General features: G+C 37.0%; 1 protein-coding gene across 1 annotated transcript in view; it reads left to right on the forward strand.

The window, feature by feature from the left end:
* The window catches only part of NRG3 (neuregulin 3), a 406,497-nt gene that overhangs the window by 166,084 nt on the left and 215,837 nt on the right, over positions 1-24,576 (forward strand). The window contains exon 2 of the mRNA XM_082764302.1: positions 3,906-4,035. Coding sequence (XP_082620428.1) covers positions 3,906-4,035 — 130 coding nt within the window. The remainder of the gene's footprint in view (positions 1-3,905; positions 4,036-24,576) is intronic.

The raw sequence follows: 24,576 nt of genomic DNA on the forward strand, positions 1-24,576 counted from the left end.
GGTTTTATAGCCTATAAAAAGAGAATCCTTGAAAGAAATTCTAACTTCACAATAAAATGGTGGATACTTAGTAAGCTTCTGAAGGACAGTGCCATGGAAATGTCAATTCAGGGTGTGGTAGCAGTCATACAAAAGAGAAAAAGCAAAATAGATGGTAGGATTTACTGGAAAAGGAATCAAGAAAGCTAGATTGTCTCTAGTGTTATCCATTGTCTTGTTCCTTCTGTAGTTCTGTTTAGAACATTTTTTCAGATATCTTTTTTTCAATATTTGATGAAGCTGGATACTGGGGAAAAAGAATGTTTCATTATGAATGCAACATGAAATGAAAACAGCAGCAGTATTGTAAGCTTTCAGAAAACTCGCATATTGTGTATGGGAATGTATCCAGAAGAAAATATAAACAAAGAAAAACCCTCCAGTGTTCTTTAGGATATCAATTTTTAATTGGTTTTGTTTAAAAAAAAAAAAAATAAAATAAAAAAAAATGAGGTGATAAAATTTTTTGACCAGTTGAAACCCAAGCTGTGCCTGTGTATCACCTTACATGTGAGAGTAAAAAGACCTCCATATGTTAACCTTCATGCCTTAAATTGCTGCTCACAAAATGGAAATGAATGCATTATTGAATATGGGAAATCTTTAAAAGTTGAGAATTCCCTTTTCTGGAATTCCCTTTCGAAGGGAAGCGATCATAGGTCTGTCTTGGCAAAATATGAGCAAGGCCTGGCTGCCCCCAGGAGCAGAAGGGTGGCACAAGGCTCTGCGTGCTGCCCTGCAGCCTGGCTGCCTGCCCATTCCTCAGGCCTTTGCAGTTTGGACACCAGCTGTATGTGGGCTGTTTCCCTTCACATCGAGCTGTTTTGGCTGGCACAAATAATTCTGAGACAAGATTGTGTAATTTAAAATCGAATTCTAATGGGACTGCATTCTTTAAAAATAATTAAAAAAAAAATAAAAAATAAAAAATATGTAACCTTCAACCTAAGAAGAGCTTTCCAGGTCTGTCGTGAGGAGCTGTCTGCACCATCACCTCAATCTACAGCTCTTGTGCTTACTTTGAAGGCCACCTGCAAAACTCAGAACATTGTAAGAAAAGCTTGAAATGAACCCCGAGTGGGGAAAAGAAAGCACCACAATTTTAGGCTTGTTCTTGGATCTGCAGGGACAGAGCACCATTTCCTTCCGCTGCTGGCCTGGCAGAGGCCTACTCAGAAGGGCTGCTTTGCTGCGCTACCTGGACACACTGTGGTTGAGGCATAGGTCAGTAGGGAGGCCTGATTACTTGTGGAATTTGGGTTAATGCCCCCAAAAATGAAGTCTTCACTGGCACATTTGTCATTGTGAAATGGCATGTGCTCAGCCTTAGCTCTGCTCTGAAGCTGCTGAATTGGCACCAGTTTCTGCTGGGGACTTGATTTAATCTTAAATAACATTGAGCAGAGAAGTGATTAAAGTAAAATAGTACAAAACCTCTGAAGAATATATTTAATTTAAAACTTTAAAATGCTGACCTTGACAAGGCATTTTTGAGTTAATTACAGTAGAAAAGGAGCATCCTGCTCTTTAAGCAGCATGCTCTGAGAATTCAGCACATCACCATCTCAAAGACATGCTTCGCAGTACTGCATGCCTCCTTTCTTTTCCTGCTGGCCTTTGGGACAGTTCAGATTACTTTGGTCTGTGTAATGCAACTACCTTCATAAAGGTATTTGCACGGATTGTTTCTTCAGAGGAGGCTGACAAACATAAGTGATCTGCTCTCAAAAGCTGCATCGAATTGAGATGCTGCTCATCAAACAGTTCTAGTTACCTTTGGTAATTATCACAAGTGCTTTCAAATAATATTATCTCCAGATTTCCTTATTTAAAAGGGATAGAAATATATCTAATTACAGTTGTGTGTGTGTATACATCACTATATATATTGTGCAGATTGGCAGTGGTGATGTAAGTGCTACTTTATGAAACTGACCTTAAAAAGGTAACTGGGTGTTGCTTTCTACCTGAAGATATTTTTGTTATATAAAACCTGATCACTCTGGCATTGTCAGCAGAAATTCTTGGCACTGTTTGCATTTATAAACATCTCATATTTTTTCAAAAATTCATTTTGATACATTTCAATACAGGGCTGGCTTGCAGTTGTTGAAGGCAGCGGTTTTTTATAGCTTGTAATGTTCTTGTTAGCTCCACTATGTTGCATCTCTGAAAGATGCCGATGTGCATCATCTTCAACAAAGTAGCAGGGAAAATGGCAGGACCTTTCATTCTAAATCTGTGTAAACATTTGAAGGAAGACTGTTTATTTCCAGTTGTGGATTTTTTTCCCCCCTACACTGACAGCTTTGAATTAAAATACTTTCCCTCTGGGAAAAGTGTTGTTTTATGAGGATTAGGATGTGTGTGTATGTATGCAAATATTTATTTTCAAAGGAATTTTGTTAATCTTCCTCCACTTAAGTTGGGTAACAAAGAAACATTATAAAATTATTTTCATTAAAATACTCTAAGAATGAATACACAGTTACCTTGCAAGCATTTTGGAATGACGACATTTTTGTAAAGTATCCTCTTCAGTTGTATTTATGGGTGTCCTCATATATCAGTGCTTTACTTTTCAACCTGGTATTACCTTGGTGGATATTTACTTTGGTTTTAGTTATAAGCAAAAAGAAAGTTAATGTGTTTTTTATAATTTTGAGTTTGTCAAGTTCCAGGTGCAACAAATATAGCTTCATTCCTTTGACAGTACCAGAACAGTTTGTGATGATCTGTATGGGTGAAATGTTCTCTTACAACTTCAGTATATATTGAATATATGAATTTATATATTCAGTATATATCCTGCTTCCTGTCCCAGCAATTTGAGAAGGAATTTAAGTTTTGGAAATTAGTCTTGTATATGAAGATTAAGCCATGGTTCTATAGAAATCATGGTCTACTTAGAAAATCACACATCATTAGAAAACGCTGGCTTTAGTGAAGAGAATTAAAATGATGTCAGACATCTTCCTCTGAAAATATCAGTTTATTGTTGATTAATCCAATTGAATTAGTTAAATAAAGTAGAAGGCAGGAAGAGTGGTTCACCATGACATTCCGGCAAGCTATTTCAGATTTTGGTATGTAACCATGTATTCCAAATTGATGGTTAACAGACTAAAGTGCAATGCACTTTTTGGAACTATGTTGTGGGGTGAAGAAGAGGGAACCTTTGGAAGGTATGCCTGAAATGAAACAGTCTATAGCATGTTGCTTTTGTTTGTATTCTAGGCCAATTTTTGTGACCGGTGTATCAAATTAGTGTTGTCTGTAGGTTTTTGGCTTTGTTTTTTCTTTCACAGTGGCTTTTGTTTGTGTGTGGTTTTCAGGTTGTTAATGTATTAACTATTTTTCCTTATTTTTCATTTAAAAACTATATAATTTAAAGTCATTTTTAGGTTTATTAATATGAAAAATATCTATTGTTCTGGTTTAAAAATACATAGTAACAGAAGATAACTACATTAATTTCTTGAAGTGTTAGCAGTCATCATTTTAAAAATACAGGGTAGTAGGAAAAAATAGGTGCTTTTATTTTTTAGAAATGGGAAGTGTTTGGAAATTCTACGCAACTTTGCTTCACTGTAGTTTTTTTGTTTTGTTTTGTTTTGTTTTGGTAATGTTTCCAAATGTAAGATTCCTTTTGTGAATCTTTCTAAGAAGTCCTACTGCTAATAATATTACAGTCGTACTGCAATTTGCTTGCCCTGTGCTGTTGCTATCAGCACAGTCTTTAGACTGTATTTAGACTGTCTTGATCAGTTGATGTTATGGACATTACTTTGATCAAATTTAAAAACATCCAGTGTTTAGCCTTTAAGCTTTTCTTTACCTTTATTTTTTTTTTCTGTCCTCCACAGATACTACAACGTACTCCACTGAGCGATCTGAGCACTTTAAGCCATGCAAAGACAAGGATCTTGCATATTGTCTCAATGAAGGGGAATGCTTTGTGATTGAAACCTTAACAGGATCACATAAACACTGCCGGTAAGTCATTTGCAAAGTCTTTTGTTTAAAATAATAATAATCTAATCTTCTGTCCTGGGGAGACAACAGCCAAAAAAAAAAAAAAATTAGAATTTTATAGATGTAAAGCACTGGAATTTATTTACACTTGATTGCTTAACATTTTTTGGAGGGGCTTCTGAATAATATTTATAAATAAAAATAAACATTACAAAAAGCAATATTTTAATTACTTTTATAGATATATTTTAATTACTTTTATAGATAAATCTTCAATATTCTATTGTCTAATGATACAAGCAAGAATGAATTTTTACTTACGATAGCCTTGTGTTCCTTTAAATGCCAGTAGTATTTCTTTACTTTGTGCACTCAAAGTACAGCTTTGACAGTAGCTGTATGCACTGTTCATTAAGAGAGGGGAAGAGTTGTTCACTTGGCAGTTTTAAGAATTTGTGTTTCCTAGTTTAATTACTGACAGATAAAATGGGTTGTGATGACCATCTGAACCTGCTATAGATAGCTGTTCTGCTAATATAACACCAAACAAATTCTGTTAATATCTATGAACATCTTGCATGTATATTTAAGAATATCAGAAACAAAAATGAGATTGCCAAAGTTTCTCTAGGTGTAGAGGCCAGCAAATGGGATTGTTATGCAGAAGGAGTACTTTTAACACCTTAAAGATGAGAAGAAAAAAAATCCTGGACTCAAGCAATCATTGGACTCAATCCTGGACTCAAAAAACAATCATTTATATAGAAGTGGTACAAATGAAATCTTTTATTTCTAATGTTTTATTCTACTTTTAAGTTACTGTGTTTGGCATACAGTGGATGTATTTATGCTTAAATTCTAAACTGAGAGTCCAAATATAATATAGTTATCTTTGGTATAAACGATAAAACTGTTTGAGAACACTCAGAAGCTTTACTGAGTGATTTGGGACCTAGCTGAAGGTTGGTCCCTCAAGAAAAGAAAATCACAAAATGATTTGTGCCTAGTTTGAGATTTTACTTTAAATTCTCTGCTGGCAATTTTTCCCATTCAGTTGTATGCACTTTAGTGATCATTTTCCCTGTTTGCTTTCTGTTTTCTTATGGCATGCTTACTAAATTAATAATTATGAGTCACTGACTATGGAAAAATGTTGTCCTTTCAACTTCCATCATAAAAGTTTACAGGTATTGTTTTCTCAAATTAAGTGGGTGATTTCAATCTTTCTTAGAAGTGTCATGAACTTTAAACAAGGAAATTACATCACTCAAATATTTAAACATTTTTCATTGTCAGAAAACTCATACTGGACAAAACTGATAGATTTACATGAGCAGAAAGAAACTAACATAAGAATTGGGCTTAAATTTATTCACAAAATTCTGTGCACAGAATTTAGTTAATGTCTAGTAAATTATATGGATTAGTCTATCATATCTGCAAGAGTTTATCTCATAAGAGCTGTCTCTTTTTTTTTCTGATTTTCAAGATTTTTCACATTGCATTTGCCAAATTCTTGTTTATTCACTGTGATTCTAATGCCACGTTCTGACTAAAGGCTAGAGGATTTCCATCCAGGCTTTCACCCTTAACTAAGCAAGCCATAATGTTGTGTTTTCATTCTCTCCATCAAAACAAAATTTTTTATCACCTTCTCGTGTGTTATTTTTCCATAGGGAAATACAGGTATCTCATTTGTGAATCTGTTAGCTCTGGTATGCAGCAGATTTGCATCGCTTGTACAAGTTTCAGATGCCAGCATATTCTCTGGGAATTAAACATCTGTTTATTTCAGTGGGTACTCTGAAATGTGCGACATGAAAAGATGTGTATATGGACATAAAAATTCATATACCAAAATCAGACAAGTAAAATTTAAAAGGTGATTAAACTAGTTATAATGCTTCGTTTAATTTTTTAAGGACCTTGAAAAGTGTAAGTGGCAGCTCATTCAGAATCACTTTTATGGTACTGTTAAGTATGTTGTTAATCACTTTTAGAGCAATTTATTTAGAATCAGATTTTCATGATGTCCAATTTGAAGAGAAACTGTTTAATTTGACCTTCAAATTGTGTATCTAGCTCAGTAACAGATTGTGTATCTCCTCATGATCAGTGCCATAGTGAGCAGGATACAGGTGTTTTTTCTATCTGCAGCTTAGAACCATGCTCTGAAATAGCAGCTAGAATGTACTCATACAGAAAAATACAATGTTAGTGTACTAGATTTGTCCTTTAACTAGAAGAAAAGTAATTTTCCCTGAGAATGAAAGGGTTATGGAATTCCCCTTGCAATTAAAAGAATCATTTGAATACTGAATTATGAAGATTTAGAGTGTGAAATGATACTTTGTTCTTAGAATCAAGCAGCATTGTGTATTCTCATTAAGAGTCTGATTTTGCATCTGTTCTGGGAACAGGGCACCAATTTACTGAAATGGGAATTTGCCATGTGGAACAGCTGCAGACAGAAGATCTTGATGTAGCAGAAAACTTGAGTCCCACTCTGTCAGGTTGAAAGAGTGGTGGTAGATGATGTGCTTAGGCAGTTGTACAATCATTCTTGTTCTTTCACATATATAAGTACATATATGTGAAATATTGTGTTTAAAAAAAAAAAAAAAGCCTGGGGATGGAAAGTGACAGTTGTGTAACAAATGAGATACGCTGGGTGCTCTTGTGCTATTTTAAACATGTGACTTCAGTATTTATTTTTGTGAATGGTTTAACACGAGTTCATTTTAAGGATAGAGTAGGTCAACAGTAGGGAAACTTGATATTTAGCTTCTCCATATGTTGAAATTTCTTCCCTGTTGCCTTCTTGAGAATTTAAGATGATTGGGAGGGTGCTTTTCATTGCTATTTACACAAAACAAATCAAGCACACAGTCAATACTGACACATCACCATTTAACTGGATATTATGTAAAGCAGCTTTTACCAGGGGGGAAAAAAAAAAAAGTATGGTTTTATTTCAAAGATTGTATCTCAAGCTTTGTTGTGTCATTTTGTGTCTTCTTCCGCCCCCCCCCCCCCCCCCCCCCCCCCCCGTTTCTGAGTTAATTCTTCTACCATTTTATCTCTTTTTAGTCTTTTAGTCCCCTTCATTCCTTCTGATTACCCTGATTACCCATTTAGGACTGCAAGATGCTGGATGAATGAGTGGCTAAAACTTTTGAAGGGAGTAGAGGATTGCACTGTTGTTAAATTTCTCTTCCAAAAGAAGCCATTAGGACTATTGTGTATTCAGTGGAAATCTTGGAGTGGCAATGAACTCTAATGTATTTTTTATCCATACAAGTATGTTGGATGAGATATTCCTTTTGTCACTCATTCTTGTCCTTCATCTCTCCTTCATGAAGAAAGCAGTAAAAAATCTGAGTGTATTTTCTGAAAGCAGAAAGTCTTTGAAAGAGTAGATTCACAAATGCACAGCAAAGAAAACACTATTCCTTGGTAATGTAAATACAGCAGATTGTGCATATACATCCAAAGAGGACTACGCTGGTTATTGCTCCCAAGTTTTCAGATTCCATAGGACAATGTATGGGTTGACCTGGTTCTGATAAGAATTCTGAGCTTGGTGTTCTTACTCAATATTATGCATAAAAATTTCCATTTTACACTCATTGATGGAGAAGTGATACCAGCATTGCTCAGTTATGTTTAAAATCTGTTAGTAGACACAAAGGATTAATTTCCATTTAATGAAAGTCCAATTTTTATAAATACTTGTTATATACTGTCAGCTTTTATTGTTGATCTTTCACATAGTGGCAACTGTAATTCAGGTGCAGCCCTTGCTGTCCGTGAAAGCAGGAGAAACATGTAAAGCAGACTGGAATTAGAACAGCTCTGATCAGGGCATAGGGCATTCCTTCTTTAGGAAGAAATTCTTCACTCAGAGGGTGGTGAAGCACTGGCACAGGTTACCCAGAGAAGCTGTGGATGCCCCATCCCTGGAAGCGTTCATGTGTTCAGGTATTCATGGCAAGGCTGGATGGGGCTTTAGGCAACCTGGTCTAGTGAGAGGTGTCCCTGCCCATAACAGGGAGTTGGAACTGGATGGGCTTTAAGGTCCAACCCAAACCATTCTATGCTTCTATGATTTTGTGATATCTAGATATCTTCTGTGATATCCTTATCGTGTTTTTTTCCAGCCTGACCTAGATATTTTAACTTACTAGCTACCCTGTTTAGTGTTGTTCCCATCTCATATTACACACAGCAACATGTCTCCAGAACATTACCAACATACATGTATAAGTAAAGAAAAACCAGAAAATAATTTGCTATCGAATGACAACAAATAAGGCATTTTGTTGATTTCCCAATATTACAAGGTTAGCTTCATCAAAAAGAATCCATGGTGTTGACAATGTAATGTACGGCTACAAGAAAGTAAAGGAGGAAGAAAGCTGTCCTTTAAACTTAGGATACTTTGTCAAGGGCAATCAACATACCTCTTGTTGTGAAAATTATTGGCTTATAAGCACAGCTGTAGCACACATCTAGATTATATTTGCGTAGTTGCAAACATCATTAGCTGGCAATGCTGCCATTTTTACTTTCTTGTTTACTTAGGAAAGCTGAGGTGAACTTGAAATACTACATTAGGTATTTTTAAGCAACTACATTTTAATATAGGTATCACATTGTGTTACTATTGCATCACATGCTCATTCAGCAGCACTTCTAAAACTCTTGGTTGCCTTCAGCACTGCAGTTGTTTCTGTTAGCTCAAGTGAATCTGCCTGAGTGCCCCAAGCTTTGCAACTATAATAGTTCTCAAAGCTCAGGCTTGTGAAAAGTCAAGTTGCAGAATTTCTGGCCAAGAGGTCTCTTGCAGAGTCTGTGCATCCCAAGGGTAGAATCTGCTCAGCTATATTGATGTAGTCAAGACTATACTAAAAAAAAAAAAGCAAGTAAGTCTTTATTTCTTTAAGTAATATTAAGAACAAATCTGGAATTATAATTACTTCTCCCTTTTTCATTGGAATGCCTCTGTTTTTCTGGTCTAGTTTTAGATACCTCTTTTCCTTTCCCCCAAAAACAAACAAACAAAACAAACAAACAAACAAACAAAAAAAGTGGAAAAAACACATCAGTTTGGTGAATGCTCTTTCAAGCTCCTGCCCCTTGAAATTATGGACAGAAGTCGCATGGCTTCATTGTCATGTACCTGTTTTATCCTTACAAATCTCTTTAGACAAGAACTGTGAAGAAATCTGATTTCTAAACCCGAGAATGAAATGGTGCAAAGTTCAAGAGATCTCTAGGACTCGTACTTGTTACCTAAGAATCATAAGTTTTTGTTATTATCCAATCTGATGTGATTTTTTTACTACTTGATCTGAAACTATACATAATTAATATCTTAAGATTTGAGCTAATTTAAATAGAACCAGTTAATCAGGATTCAAGCCAAATTATCACACCAAAAACTAACATTCGCCTGCATAAAAACAGTACTTTTCCAGATATTCTTACTGTTTTCCTAATAGTTCTTTAAAACTAAGACCCTTCAAGTCTGATATTGTTGTATAATCATTCAGTAAATAATGTTTTTTCTTAATTTATTAAGAAATTTAGAAATTAAGAAATTTATTAAATTCTTATTAATTTATTAAATCTTAATAAAGCTTGTGTTTACATGTACAAACTTCACAAAAACAAATGAAAATCTTTTAACATCCTTCCCTAGTGAAATAGTGTAACTGTATTATGTGATACACACACTGAATATGGTTGTATTCAATAACACCTGATTAATGATTTCATAATTTAATATTCAGAGGATAGAGGCTCTCAAGAAAGCTTCTTGTCAAAGTACCGTAATTATTGATTAATTTTAACAATCTCAACACTCCATTTTAGTGGGTTTTTTATTTACAAATTTTCCCCTAGATTATTGCACTTGGCAGATATTTACCTTCTTCAAAGTTCTATAACTTCTGCTGTAGAAATTACTGTCAGCTTGAAATATGTATATATATGCAAATCGAAACATTATGAAGTTGAGTTACTTTCAAATATCTGAAAAACTTAGTATTTTAATGCAGCAGTGTAACAGCCTGTATTTTGAATGTGATACTAAATGTTTCCCTTTATGTGTTTATTAAAATTTACCCTTCTGCACATGCTTAAATTCTTGAGTATTGCAATAAATCAGTGATTACTTGTTGTTGCTGTTCATATAGTACTGTTCCTTCAAATATCTCTTAAGTTTTGGATGACTTTTTTTCCTCCAGAGAAGTCACTGGCAAAATATCTATTATCCATTTATCTTTCCTAACCATTTTCTAAAGCAAGCTTGCATTAGTCTTCCTATTTTGGAGAGGACAGATGAATTTCACAATAAAAAGAAATATGAAATAAAGTAAAGCTCTATATTTAGTTTTAGGCTTCCATCCAGATGCTATACTTTGTATTCATAGTATTTCAGTCTATATATGAGCTCTGCTTAGCACCGTAAGCCTGATTTGCTAGTTATTTCCTTTGAAAAACTAGATTGTATGAATTTCTCATTCTATTTCAGTCTTCCTTAGTTGTGAAACTTGCAATCCTGGTTCAGGTTTTGAGGAAAATGCTCTTTTCCAGTCAGAGCAATAAAATAAAGCCACAGTACTGTACACATGAAATGCATGCACAGATATTTTAATTCTATACTGATTTAACTTCATTCGCATATGTTATTCATTTGATTTAAGTAAATATTAATAAGAAATAAAATTTGTTGTCCATTTTGTCATGTATGGAAAGTTTATTCAAATTTTATTCTTAAAGAGTTTGAGGAAAAAATAAAGAAGAAACAGCCAAAGTTAATGTTGAACCTTAAGAGAATGCATATATTTTTAAACATGTATCACCACAGAGGACTGAAAAATTGTGGAGTTCATTTCTTTTTCCCAAAATACTAAGCAATTAATCTAAGTTAACAAAAAGGTTGGGAAATCAAAGATAATGGTTGAGCACATCCCCTGCATATTTTTTAAACACCTGTTTTAAGAGCATCCACATGTTTTGAAAGCTGTATGTTTGTAATTCATAGATAATAGCTGTCAAATCAAACTGTTAATTCTTTAAGTACGTGCAGTTATGTTGCAAACATAAGAGAAGTGCTTTTTCTCAGAACTACCAGTAATGCAAGTGAAACAAGAGTTTTCTGGAAGCTTTCTGTAAATTATCATTTCTGGAGAGGTGAAAGAGGAAGAGATCCAGTTCAACTCCCTTTGAATTTGGCAAAACCCCTGTGATTGGCTGAAGGAAGAGTTAGGTTATAATCTTGAATTTTGGTAGAGAGAAGTGCAAAATGAGCAACTGCTTTTTTTTTTTTTTTTTTTTCCTCCTTATGGCTGCTAATAATTCTTGGATTTCTTGATTTGTCACCGAAGTGGGAGACTAGGAAGCAATGCTGCACTAGCATTTATTCTCATATCTCACCAGCAAGCACACTTAACGCTGGTGGAACCTTAAATTTTTGTCACCACATACATCTTCTTGTGCCTACACATTTCTGAAGCTGAGTCTTGTCATTACTGGTTAGCAATGCATCTTGATTGTACATCAAATCTACACTGCCAGAGAGGACTCAAATCCATTTAGTATAAAACACAAACTTCCATAAAGCAAGTTGATTTTTAAATGTAAGAAACTGTTTCTAAACTGACTCCTCTTTTGCAATTCTAAAGGGAAATAAAGTTATGTGACCTACAGAAGACTATTACTCAGCACATGCTGTCTGAAACATGAAATACAATATGAAGAGGTAAACTCAGAAAATTGGAAAAATACAAATGGTAAAAGCTTTCCCCTGCAAAGGAACAAAGGAATATTCAATCAATTTATGAGTTGTCGTGTGTTGATTTCCCCTACCCCCCTTCCAATGCCTATAAATGGAAAGAGGAATGTATAGCTTATACTATACACAAGTATTTGTAGAAAAGAAAACCTTAAAGCATGGGCACAAATATCAATCAAGTATATTGTGTCTGTCTTCAAGCTAAAATATGTAAATATTCAGCCACCAAACCCTGCTTTTAAATTAACTTGGAAATGAGTTAGGGTTTTTGTTGTTGTTGTTGTTGTTATACCTCCCTTAGGCAAGAAGGAATTTGTGAAGTGTGTAATGCAGACATCTGAAATCTCTCATTTATATTCTCATCCTTGCCAGTGTCTTAAGTACATGGGAAGGAATAGTGTTTCCTATCTAATCCTATCTGCAGACATTTTCCCAAAAGGCGTACTGGAAAAAATCTTAGGAGAAGAAATAAACCCTGGACAATTAATTGAGTCATTTAAATAGAAACAAATGCCAACTATATCAAAATGCTAACTACCAAAATTTTAATCCACTGGTATTCTAGCTTAATCTAGGCAAGAAGGACAAACAAAAAAAAAAAAACATTTCCTCCATGCATCCTTCTGCAAACAAAACCCTTCATACTAAATACATAGAATTGGGAGAAGTGAGGCAAAAATGTGTGGATCTCGTACTGTTACGAAAACTGAGGTATGTAGATTAGATGTGAAGGTAATGTAAACTGTCATTTGTGAGTGATGGCAAAGAGGTAAATATTCTGATTCTTATAGTGTACCCATTACTGCATAGCAGTCGGTCATTTGAACGTGAAACAAACTCCTTGAAGCTGGTCTAGTGCACACAGGGATAAATTCCTTAAGCCACCTAGAAGCAGTATCTACTAAGTAGCAGATTTATGTAAAGTGTATTCAGAGATATCTTCAGAAGGCTGTAATGAATTTGGGGCTGCATTTTTGCCTTCAGCCACTTTGCAAACCAAAGATTTTGCAAGAATTATGCAATTGAAGAAGGCTAGCATCAAGACTAGGGTAATAAATTGACCCCTACTTGAATCAATATGTGAATTTGATGTCGAATACCTGGCTGCTTAATATGGCTATGGTGTGCCCATGCAATCTTGTTAGCTAAATTATTAAAATGTGAAGAATATGTGATAGTGGAATGCAAAATACAGATATCTCTGCAATTACTTCCAGAGGTCAAGCCCATGCTATAAATCAAAAGAGATATAAAAAGTAAGTTAAGAAAATAAAAAATCAGCTAAATGTTATTGTTTGTCTGCTTTGCAGTCTGGATTATTATGGTGGACATCATTGAAGTGTAGTATCAATAAACAGTTGGTATCCGTAAACAGTTGGGCAAGTGTTTGGGGCTGTCAGTGAGCTTGTTGAAAGAAGAAGGGGGAAGCGTTACTGCTGTCAAGTGCTGTTTCTGTTTGCTCTTCTGAAGTTGCAACTCATGGAAGCAGTGAAGATGTTTCAAAGTTGAAAGCAACTATCTGTGAACTTCTTCAAAATTCGTTAGAGGAATTTTAATCCTCAGTCTCGGAGAGGTTTTAGATGCTCTTTCCTGCTGTTCACAACATCCTGTGTGATGGCGCATGTTTATGATGTCATTTAGTTGCACAGCTGCAATGGGAAGGAGTGAGAATTAAGGGAATTATAGCTTTGGAGAATTTATACAGGGGCACTATTTCAGTAAAGGACAGTTAATTTTCTCTTTCCCTGAACTCTTGATGCTATTCAATCAAGTTCAATCCACAGTAGCCAATTCACAAGCAATAAAAGCATAAAGATCACCTTTCTTCAGAAACTTTTCAATTACTTTTATTTCAGATACAGTATCTGCTATAGTCTAGGGCTGAAGTTCAATGAAGGGATATTTATATATTTGTAGTGCCTTGACAGGCACTTCTGATGTATGAAATTAGGTATTTAAAGATATTTGTGACTTGGGAAGGAGAGAGACAACGTAAAACATAGGATATTGCAGAAAGAAAAGAAAAAAGAAAAAAGAAAAGAAAAGAAGAAAAAAGAAAAACTTCCAATGGATGTTATGGCTGTTGTTTAACGTTATGGCTGTTGGACAAAAAAATATATATTTATTTGAGACTGGTATGATTGCATATGGTTTGTTATCTGAAACTAATATTCTTGTCACCTCTAAAAGTCAAACATAAATAACCAGTCTTACAAGTACTTAATTTTATCCTAGGCTGATTTCAGCTGGAACACTAGAGTTGAGTGAAATTTGAGATTTTCATTGCACGTCATAATAGAATGTTGTGAATAATTTACTTTGAATTGCAGAAAATATATGTTCTTGTTTATGCTTTATTCTTGGTGTTGCAAGATGGAATCAGATGATTTTTAGATATCTAGCCTTTTTCCATTTATCTACAAGTTCTTTCTACAATACTTTTTTGACTTTTTCTCTTCAAATCCAAATTGGATCTGTGGGAAATTCAGAGGGAGAAAGCTGTTATTTTATCTTTTTTCAACTTAAAAAAACAAAACAAAACAAAAACAAAAATAATAAAATAATAATAATAATAATAAAAAAAACAAGGCTCCAAGGCTTTCGGGCTTTCGGTTTCTTTGAATTTTCAAACCATAGAGGACCATGTTCTCACATAAAGGATTAGCAAAAGGAAGAAGAAAAGAAATAAAAGCAGAGATAAATGTTAGTTTATGCTATAAAATTGATTACAGATTTGCCAACATTTGTAGATCCTGTAGACCTACTTTGAGAAAAAGTTGTATGTTATTACTGAGTAAGGAAAACATGGCCAGACACACTCAAGTATTTTGGTGTCTTTAAAGATGCTCTGGGTGGAATGGGACCCTTTCCTAGTATCTCAGACTGTTTCAGAGTCCAAATGCAAACTCCTATTTTATTATGGACTTACCGAAAATTATAAGTATTGATGCCACAGTATATTATTAATGTCCCTGTGCATTAAAACAGGAAGGATTTTGAAGATGAGCACTAGAAGAATGTCTTGGCCGTAGACATCATAATAGACATTTCTCTTAAGCATCTCTCATATTAAAATTGCAGATTCAGTATTAATAAGGGGAATATGATACTAATATATAATTAAAATATAAAAAGTGATATATCAATATAATTTATAAAGTGATATATCACTTTGTGTTTAAATAAATTGATGACACACAGAAAGCAATACATGCAATATGCACTTGAGGAATAAAACCAACAAAGGATGTCTTTTATGATGTAAATTTGCTATGCCCTCTTTTTAATTCAGATTTTCAACTGCCACTATTAGTTTCATCTTTTTCCTCTTCAGAGTTCTGTCATCTTTGGTAGATGTCTAATAGTGTCATAGAAAACTAGGCTCAGAAAGGATCTGTAGATGTCATTCATGTGACCCCAGGCAGGTAACTTCTGATAGATGCTTATCTGATTTGCCCTGAAAGACTGGGTATTTTGTAATGCTACTAGATAAGTTTCAGGGATCTTTTCAGTGATCCATTGGAAGGATTTTTTCTGTTCTGTTGCTGTTTTTCCCTTTATAAAATGCTACTACTTGCTTTGTTACTTCTTTTACTGATTATTTACATTTTTTCTTGCTCCCTCCACACAGTGCAGCTTCTTGGAGACTAACTTTTCCAGTCTGTCTTAAAGAACGGAGCTTCAAAAATCTTGAATTCCAAGTCTACTAAGTTTAACTACTGAGAATGTTTTGACAAAGGACTTTGTCACTGTAGGGCAGAAAGACAGCTGATTCATTCTTGTTACTTGCTGTATGCTAGCAGATTGGCCACATAGCCCTTAAGCTTAGTTTCCATTTTCAGGTGTGCTAACTTTGCAACCATGTCATAAAGCTTATTTTGTATTAACACTATCTATTCAGTGGATAATCTTTTAGCGGTAATAATGATTTTGTGTTTGACTGGTATTTGTGGACTTGTATTAGGATCAACTGATACTTTACTAAGCAAATACACAGATGGCTAGTCTGCATAAAAATTCTTATTATTAGGAAAACTTCTGTTCTCTGAAATCTTTCAAACTGAAATGCTAAAAATAATAAATGTGGGGTAACGAATGGCTACAATAAATAAAACAATATTTCAGAAAATTTAATTCAAAAGCTCTTGGGAAAGAATTTTATTTTCTCATAAGAAATTGTTTTCAGTGAAAGTTTGAATTTATTAAGTCCTCCCTGGGGCTCGGGTGAGAGACTTTGCCAAGAAAGTCAAGCGCCTGGTACGGCCCACTGACTACTACCCGCTACTGGTCTTTCAGGCTGGTAGCGATGAAGTAGCAACGAGAAGTCCGAAGGCGATCAAAAGAGACTTTAGGGATTTGGGGCAACTACTTAGAGGATCAGGGGCGCAGGTGGTGTTTGCCTCTGTCCTTCCGATAGGGGGGATCGAAGCTGAAAGACGTACTGTTCGCATAAACTCGTGGCTTCGAGTCTGGTGTGACCGGCAGAATTTCGGTTTCTTTGATCATGGGAAGGTCTACGCTACACCGGGCCTGATGGCACCGAATGGGATGCGCCTCTCTCGGAGAGGGGTAAGGATCTTTGGTCAGGAGTTGGCAGGGCTGATAGATAGGGCTTTAAACTAGAGTCGAAGGGGGAAGGGGCTAAAACCAGGCGCGCCGGTGAAGACCTAAGGGATGGTACGCTAGAATCAGAGGGGCTGTGTGCCAGTGGGGTCCTTTGGTCAGATCCACAAGGTGCTGAGTGTAAGGAGACGCACCTGAAGTGCTTTTACACAAATGCACGCAGTATGAGGAATAAAATAGATGAGCTAGAAGTCCTGGCCCAGTCCCGCAACTACGACATCATCGGCATAAGCGAAACCTGGTGGGATGAGTCCTGTGACTGGGGTGTTGCGATAGATGGTTACAGGCTCTTCAGGAGGGACAGGCAGGGTAGGCGAGGTGGTGGGGTGGCAATGTATGTGAAGCAGGGGCTGGACTGTGTGGAACTTCAGGTCGGCGATGGCAAAGTTGAGAGCCTCTGGGTAAGGATCAAGGGACGAACGAATAAAGGGGATGTCGTTGTGGGAGTCTATTACAGACCGCCTGGCCAGGATGATAGCGCCGATAAATTATTCTTTACAGAACTAAGAGAGGCCTCGAGATTAACTCCCCTTGTCCTTATGGGGGACTTCAACTTGCTGGACGTTAACTGGGAGTGCCACACGGCTGACACGAGCAAGTCCAGGAGGTTCATGAAGCACCTAGATGATAACTTCTTGGTGCAGGTGCTAACGGAGCCAACTAGGAAAGGTGCCCTCCTAGACCTGTTGCTAGAAAACAGAGAGGGTCTGGTGGGAGATGTGGTGATTGGTGGCCGCCTCGGTCATAGCGACCATGAAGTGGTTGAGTTCAAAATTTATGGTGACAGAAGGAAAAGTGCCACCAAAACCTCATCCCTAGATATGGGGAAAGCGGACTTCAGGCTGCTCAGGGAACTAGTCAGTAAGGTCCCCTGGGAAACTGCTCTTGAAGGCCTCGATGTCCACCAGTGCTGGTCACTCTTTAAGCGATGCCTCCTAGAAGCACAGGATAAGGCAATTCCAAAATATCGCAAGTCAGGCAGGCGGGGCAGGAGGCCAGCGTGGCTAACCAGGAATGTTCTAATGGAGATTAGGCGGAAACAGAGAGTGTTTCGCTACTGGAAGGAGGGCCAGGCGTCATGGAAAGAATACAGGGATGCTGTTCGTGTTTGTAGGGAGAAAGTTCGAGTGGCCAAAGCACAGCTAGAGTTGAAGCTGGCTGTGTCTGTGAGAGAAAATAAAAAAGGTTTTTTTAGATATGTAAATGGAAAAAGGAGAACTAAAGAATACATAGGGCCGCTCCTTGATAGGGAAGGTCTCCTCACAGACGATGACGTAGGCAAAGCAGAGACGCTTAACGCCTTCTTTGCCTCTGTCTTCAATGCCGATGATGGGCTTCGGGACCCAGGGTGCCCTGAGCTGGAGGACCGGGACGGTGGGGATGACAAACTCCCAACTGACCCTGAACGTATGCGGGATTTGCTACTCCACCTGGATCCCTACAAGTCCATGGGTCCGGATGGGATTCATCCCCGGGTGCTGAAAGAGCTGGCGGATGTCATCGCGGAACCTCTCTCAATTATTTTTCAACGATCCTGGGAATTTGGAGAGGTCCCGGTAGACTGGAAGCTGGCAAATGTTGTGCCAATTTTCAAGAAGGGTCAGAAAGAAGACCCTAGCAATTACAGGCCTGTCAGTCTCACGTCAGTGCCTGGTAAAATCATGGAGAAGTTGGTTCTTGGACTTATTGAGGCGCACCTGGGGGACAAAGCAGTCATTGGTCCCAGCCAGCATGGGTTTGTGAAGGGTAGGTCCTGCCTAACTAACCTGATTTCCTTTTATGATAAGATCACCCGTATGGTGGACCAAGGGAAACCAGCTGATGTGATTTTTTTGGACTTCAGCAAGGCTTTTGACACGGTTTCCCATAGGATCCTACTGGACAAAATGTCCACCATACAGCTAAATAAAAACATCATACGATGGGTGAGCAATTGGCTAACGGGCAGGGCCCAAAGGGTTATGGTAAATGGAGCTGCGTCAGGCTGGCGGGCGGTCACCAGTGGGGTCCCTCAAGGCTCCATTTTAGGGCCGGTACTTCTCAATATTGTTATAAACGATCTGGATGTAGGAATAGAGGGTATTTTGAGCAAGTTTGCTGATGACACCAAACTTGGAGGAGTTGTGGACTCAAATGAGGGCGTAAAGGCCTTGCAGAGGGATCTGGACAGGTTGGAGAGCTGGGCGATCACCAACCGCATGAAGTTCAATAAGAGCAAGTGCCGGGTCCTGCACCTGGGACGGGGAAACCCTGGCTGCACGTACAGACTGGGCGATGAGACGCTGGAGAGCAGCCTAGAAGAGAGGGATCTGGGGGTCGTGGTAGACAGCAAGTTGAATATGAGCCAGCAGTGTGCCCTGGCAGCCAGGAGGGCCAATCGTATCCTGGGGTGCATCAAGCACGGCATCGCTAGTAGGTCAAGGGAGGTGATTGTCCCGCTCTACTCTGCGCTGGTGCGGCCTCACCTCGAGTACTGTGTGCAGTTCTGGGCACCACAGTATAAAAAGGACATGAAACTGTTGGAAAGTGTCCAGAGGAGGGCTACGAAGATGGTGAAAGGCCTTGAGGGGAAGACGTACGAGGAACGGCTGAGGTCACTGGGCCTGTTCAGCCTGGAGAAGAGGAGGCTGAGGGGAGACCTCATCACAGTCTACAACTTCCTCGTAAGGGGGTGTCGAGAGGCAGGAGACCTTTTCTCCATTAACACTAGTGACAGGACCCGCGGGAACGGGGTTAAGCTGAGGCAGGGGAAATTTAGGCTGGACGTCAGGAGGGGGTTCTTCACAGAGAGGGTGGTTGCACACTGGAACAGGCTCCCCAGGGAAGCGGTCACTGCACCGAGCCTGTCTGAATTTAAGAAGAGATTGGACTGTGCACTTAGGCACATGGTCTGAACTTTTGGGTAGACCTGTGCGGTGTCAAGAGTTGGACTTGATGATCCTTAAGGGTCCCTTCCAACTCAGGTTATTCTATGATTCTATGATAAGTCATTTTTGGCTTCTGTGTATTGAATGGACTTTTTAGGTTTTCCTTAGATAATCTTTTTCAACTTTTTTTTTTTTTTAAAAGAAAACCAACAGCATTGTGGCCGTTACTTATACTGAATGGTGACTATAACAGTCATGACTATACTTGTGTAGTAAAACTCCAAACAAACTTTCAAATCCCATTTCCTCTTATAGGCTAGATGAGTTCTTCTGCATGCCATTAACTAGTAAAAACATTTCAACTTTGTAAAACCTGTTATGGACAGAAAGAGGACAAAAGGCAGAATCAAAAGGTCACCTTTTTCAAATTTCTCACTGAACAAAGCACAAAGATGTGTAAAAAAAAAAAAATAAATCTTAGGTATCAGGTAGGTTTTTTGTTCCCTTCAAAATTACGTTAACCACAGTAGAGATGCCTTGCTCTGGTCTTGGTGCTGTGTGTGTTGCTCATCTTTTGTTTTCCAAAGTGATCATAAACAAAGCTGAAGATCCACATGTATCCTAATTTCCTATTTTCTGTTGGACAGCTTAACATACTGCTTGTGATCCATGAGTATGCTGTGCTGGTCATGTAGTGTTCCTTGACATTGAGCAAGTTGGAACAAAAAGACTACAAACAGGTCAACATTTATGAAAGTGTATGGAAACTTAACACTTGTCAGAAAATCTGTGTGGTATAAGGTTATTAATGTCTGATGAAAATCTCTGTTGAAACTTACAGCAATTTAATTGCTTGTCTTAAAGCTGCAGAGCTTTAATTCTGACTAGACCCATAATAATTTATTTAATATGTATATTTTAAATCTCTGAATACTGTCACAAGCAAATCAATATAAATTATGCCTTTTTATCAGTGGTGATTGTTGAACATCAAGTCTAGTGTTAAAGTGCTGCTTTTTAATTCTTCTAGGTATTTTGAACATATTACTATTACATATATTATTAAATGCTTGTATATTATTTTTACACTGGTTATGGAGAGTGCAAAGGAAGCACTCTCCGTATGGAGAGTATGGATTTGGTATGGATTTGTTATTAATCACCATGTTCTTCTAGAAAAATGAACATATGAACGAAAGCTTGGACTTTCTGAGTTAGAGCTTTTACAACAGTCCTACCTTTGAAGTAAGTTCAAATAGGAAATAGAGTTTTTCTACAATGATTATTGTATTTTTAATTAGAGCCTTCTGACTGAATTAGATGAGAAAAGAAATTTGTCCTAACCTCATCTGGTTCCTGATGTACATTGCTTTTTGCCTACCCATGTATATCTTAATATCCATTATTCTCCTGGCAAGGACTTTCAATTGCAGCAGTTCCCTCCCTGAAAAAGCAGAATCTATGTGGTTTAGGAATGCTAAAGGTATTGGAATGATACTGTGCACAGAAGCTGCACTGAAATCATGCTGCCCCATTTCTTCTGCCCTTCTTTTTGTCCCCTTATTCTCATTTTATTTTGTATCTATGAGCCCCTCCAATAGCATTCGGATAATGAAGAGGCTCTGGCTTTTTTTTTTTTTTTTTTTTTTTTTTTTTTTTTTACCATATTAGAAGTCCCAAGGAGAACAATCTAAAGTGCAGAGTACCATCACTGTGTTGAATTGCTAGTGTATTCTGGACGAATTCTCAAATTTCATCTTAAATTTCTTGCGACTGAAGCTTCTCGTAGGGCCCATGAGGATGACCAAGTCCTAAAAATGAGGTTTTCCATAATAATGCTAGGGAAATGCTACCAAAAGCCCGAAGAAAAAAAAAATTGTTTGCTTGTTTTTGTTTGTTTTTAATTTTCAGTGAAAAATGTTCATTTAAAATATTTACTCTTGCCAAAGCCATAAGAAAAGTAAGGCAGCTTTACCAGTAAAGTCAGTGATTGCTGCTGAGGAGCAGCAGGGTTATGGCAGCAGAGTTACTATATGGCGGTTAGCTTTGAGGACTTCTCTGATGCAGAAAACGTAGGAAACAAAAATTAGAATATGATGAATAAATAAGCAAATAACAATTAAATTAGGATAGGTGCATGAGCATGGAGGTTTTTTATTCAAGTACTATTGAAGTCTTTGTATGCTGAGGGAAATTGTGTATAAGGGAATGTTGTCTATAAATGTGTGGTGCTACTTTCATGCTAAATTGCTTCTGTGTCACCATGACTCATTAACCAAAAAATAACGCAAAGTCATTGGAACTTCATGTTACTGTATTGTCCAGGGTCTATATAATTTTTATCCTATTAGAACAATGAACAATTGTTTTCTAAGTCATTCAGCATGCTGCAATAGCTTTCAAGCTCCATGCAGTAAATCAGTTAATGTTACTGTGCAGTAGAAGAACATGACATTGCAGCTGGTCTGGCAGAGAATGTATTAATGAGATATTTATCTAGTGTGATAAAGAAAAGTTGTGCTAAAATGGACACAATGAGGAGCATTATCTCTGTACTGCAGTGTTGGTTACAATTATACACAACACAGAGATGGGGGGGAAAAAAGATGGTACCAGAGAAGCGAACGCTTTGGGTTTTTTCCTTTCTCTGTTACTTTGACCTTTCCAGTCATTCCATTCAGGGGCGATACGCATCTCTCATTGTGGGTATCTATTAGAGCTGATAACAAAACAATTAAAAAATATATTTTGTTATTACTGCATTTGGAGCGGGGCTGAGTGTTAAGCTTTGTATATTGGAGCATTAGAATTGCCAACTTTTCTGGGACCAGGAACTGATAAGTTTAGAAAAACATACTTCTGTCAGAAAATTTCAATTTCTTCAACACGATTTATTTATTTTTTTAACCCCAAACACCTCATATTCCATACAAATTTTGCTTGCCTGACAGAAACTTTTCCATATCTGAACAGTTGTGGAGGACTAATTGTTGTTTTTTCCCTTGCCTCTATACCCCACAAAGGCTTCCAGACCCTTGAACTATCTGTTCTGACTGGCCTCTCCCATAGGCCAGCAAACCTTGTGTTTCGGCTAAGCCTAACTATAGCCAGGGAGTTGTGTTTGTCAGAGGCTTTCTTGAACGTCTACTGTACATCTGCTCTACCAGCTTCTGCACTATGCAGTTTTTGCCAATAGGAATTTACAGGGAGCAAGAAACCTGGCAGGGAAGAATGCCAAATAATTTAGGAAAATTACTCCTTTTAGCAGTCTAACCTGTTGAAAAATAAGTAAAAAATAAAGACTTCGAAAAAGTTACGTGCTTAAAATCGAAGATGTGTTATTAGTACACTGTTTTTGTGCTTGGTTGCTTGCTCTTCTAGGACAAACAGGATTTATAAGTGACTTGTGATGATTAAAAAAAAGTTCATGCAAGAGTGGAAAGGAGCATAAATCTGTCGTAAAATGCCTTAAAATCTGTATGTTATTTCTGAGAAGAGTAAGCCTATAATGGAATGTTGTCATACATAAGAATAAATCACAAGATGTTTTTTATTTGAGATCTGCTGCTCTTCTCAAAGAAATTAATCTAGGTAGCTGCCTCCCAGCTAGTAGGGAGTAGAGAGTAGAACGCAAATACCAGGCACCGTCTGACAGAGGTGAACTAAAAGGCCAAGTGAAGCCACCCACAACCAGAATTAGAGAACACGCTGTAAGATGTGACCAAGAAGGGCATCCATGAAAGCATTGCAAGGCTTACCAGATTCTACACTGGAGACCAGTGCAGCTTTATTTTTCTTCATTGCTTCTGAGATAGTTAAGTTATTCAGCTCTCTGCATTACTTGTGAAGAACAGTTAGTATTTCAGTTTATCCAACTTATCTGTCTAGGATATGAATGTGAGTAAATGTAGACCTATCAATTACTGATATTTTACTGCTGCTGTTTTTAAAGCAGGAGAAGCTGGTGATGAAAATTCTCTGGCAAATCCATGACAAGTGAGCCCTTGTGATTAATCCTCTACAGAGACCGATGTAATACTTGGCTCAGGAGAAATGGGTTTGTCTGGAAAAAAGACAGTAACCAACTGCCAGTAGTAAAAATTTGCTAGTGGTGAATACGCCAAGCCTTTCAGGCAAAATGTTGCTTTGGGTTATGCTGATGTCAATCATCTCCTAGGGTGAAGACCAAACTTAATCTCAGTAATAATGCTAATGTGTTGAACATTTAGCACTGTGGGGTTTTCTTGCTTTCGAGTCAGAATTCAGAAAACATAGTCGTGATCTGTGAGACACAGAAATTGTCCTTCTGTCTTTTACAGAAAGAATACAAGTCGAGAGAGGTTTGAATACAGGTCAAGAGAGGTTTTCAAAATCATAAAGAAACACAGCTACATGGACTCTTAGGTATTTTGCATAACTAATTTTGTAGCATTAAATGCATACATGAAAAATTGTTCACAAATCAAATGCTGTTAAATATTAATTTTAATTTCTTATTAATAAAAACTAAAGCCCTTTTTGAGATGAAAATTGTAAATTATACATTTATATATGGAGTCCTGTGGAATAACTGTAGCAGCATGTTCTGTTTTATCACTTAATTGAGCAGGATGGCAAAAATCTCCTCTCCCCAGACAGTTTACATCTAAGTAGTTACATGTGAATGCATCTTTATTATATTTTAATCCCAACTTCAGAGCACTCTGTGCTTGAATGGTAATGACTTTTACTGCAATGGAGACATTCAGTACACTGCACTATGAAGATTTTTATTTCTACCTTTTTTTTTTTTTTCTGAAGTAATACACTGTAGAATATTCCTGAATACAAGGAAATGGATGAGATAGTGGTGATGTATGCAACATGTTAGTCAAAAACAGACTGTATGGATTTGAAATGAAATGCAAAGTTACTTCATTATGCACAATGGATAACTACAATATTTGCAGAGAGGAGTTTTCTAGTAAATCTTATTATATGCTGAATTTTGGGCTTCAAAATACTCCTGCAGTTCTCCGGAGAGAATTTGCTGTACTTTCTTTCCTGGTGTAGTTTGATTTTTTTGATGTTGTCAACATAAACTAGAAAACAAGAAGCTGCATATTGATAGAGATGGAATTAATTAATTTATTTGGATATTGTTTTAAAATTATTCAAATGAGTTTTTGTTTGTTTTTTTTTTGTTAGATAAAAGGAAAGCACTGCTGCACTTAGATACATTTGGCAATTTTTTCATAGTTTCCAAGAATTTCATAATAGACTGAGTTTTCT

This window comes from Aythya marila, assembly GCF_965140915.1.
Source record: "Aythya marila genome assembly, chromosome: 7".
NCBI classification, from domain to species: Eukaryota; Metazoa; Chordata; class Aves; order Anseriformes; family Anatidae; genus Aythya; species Aythya marila.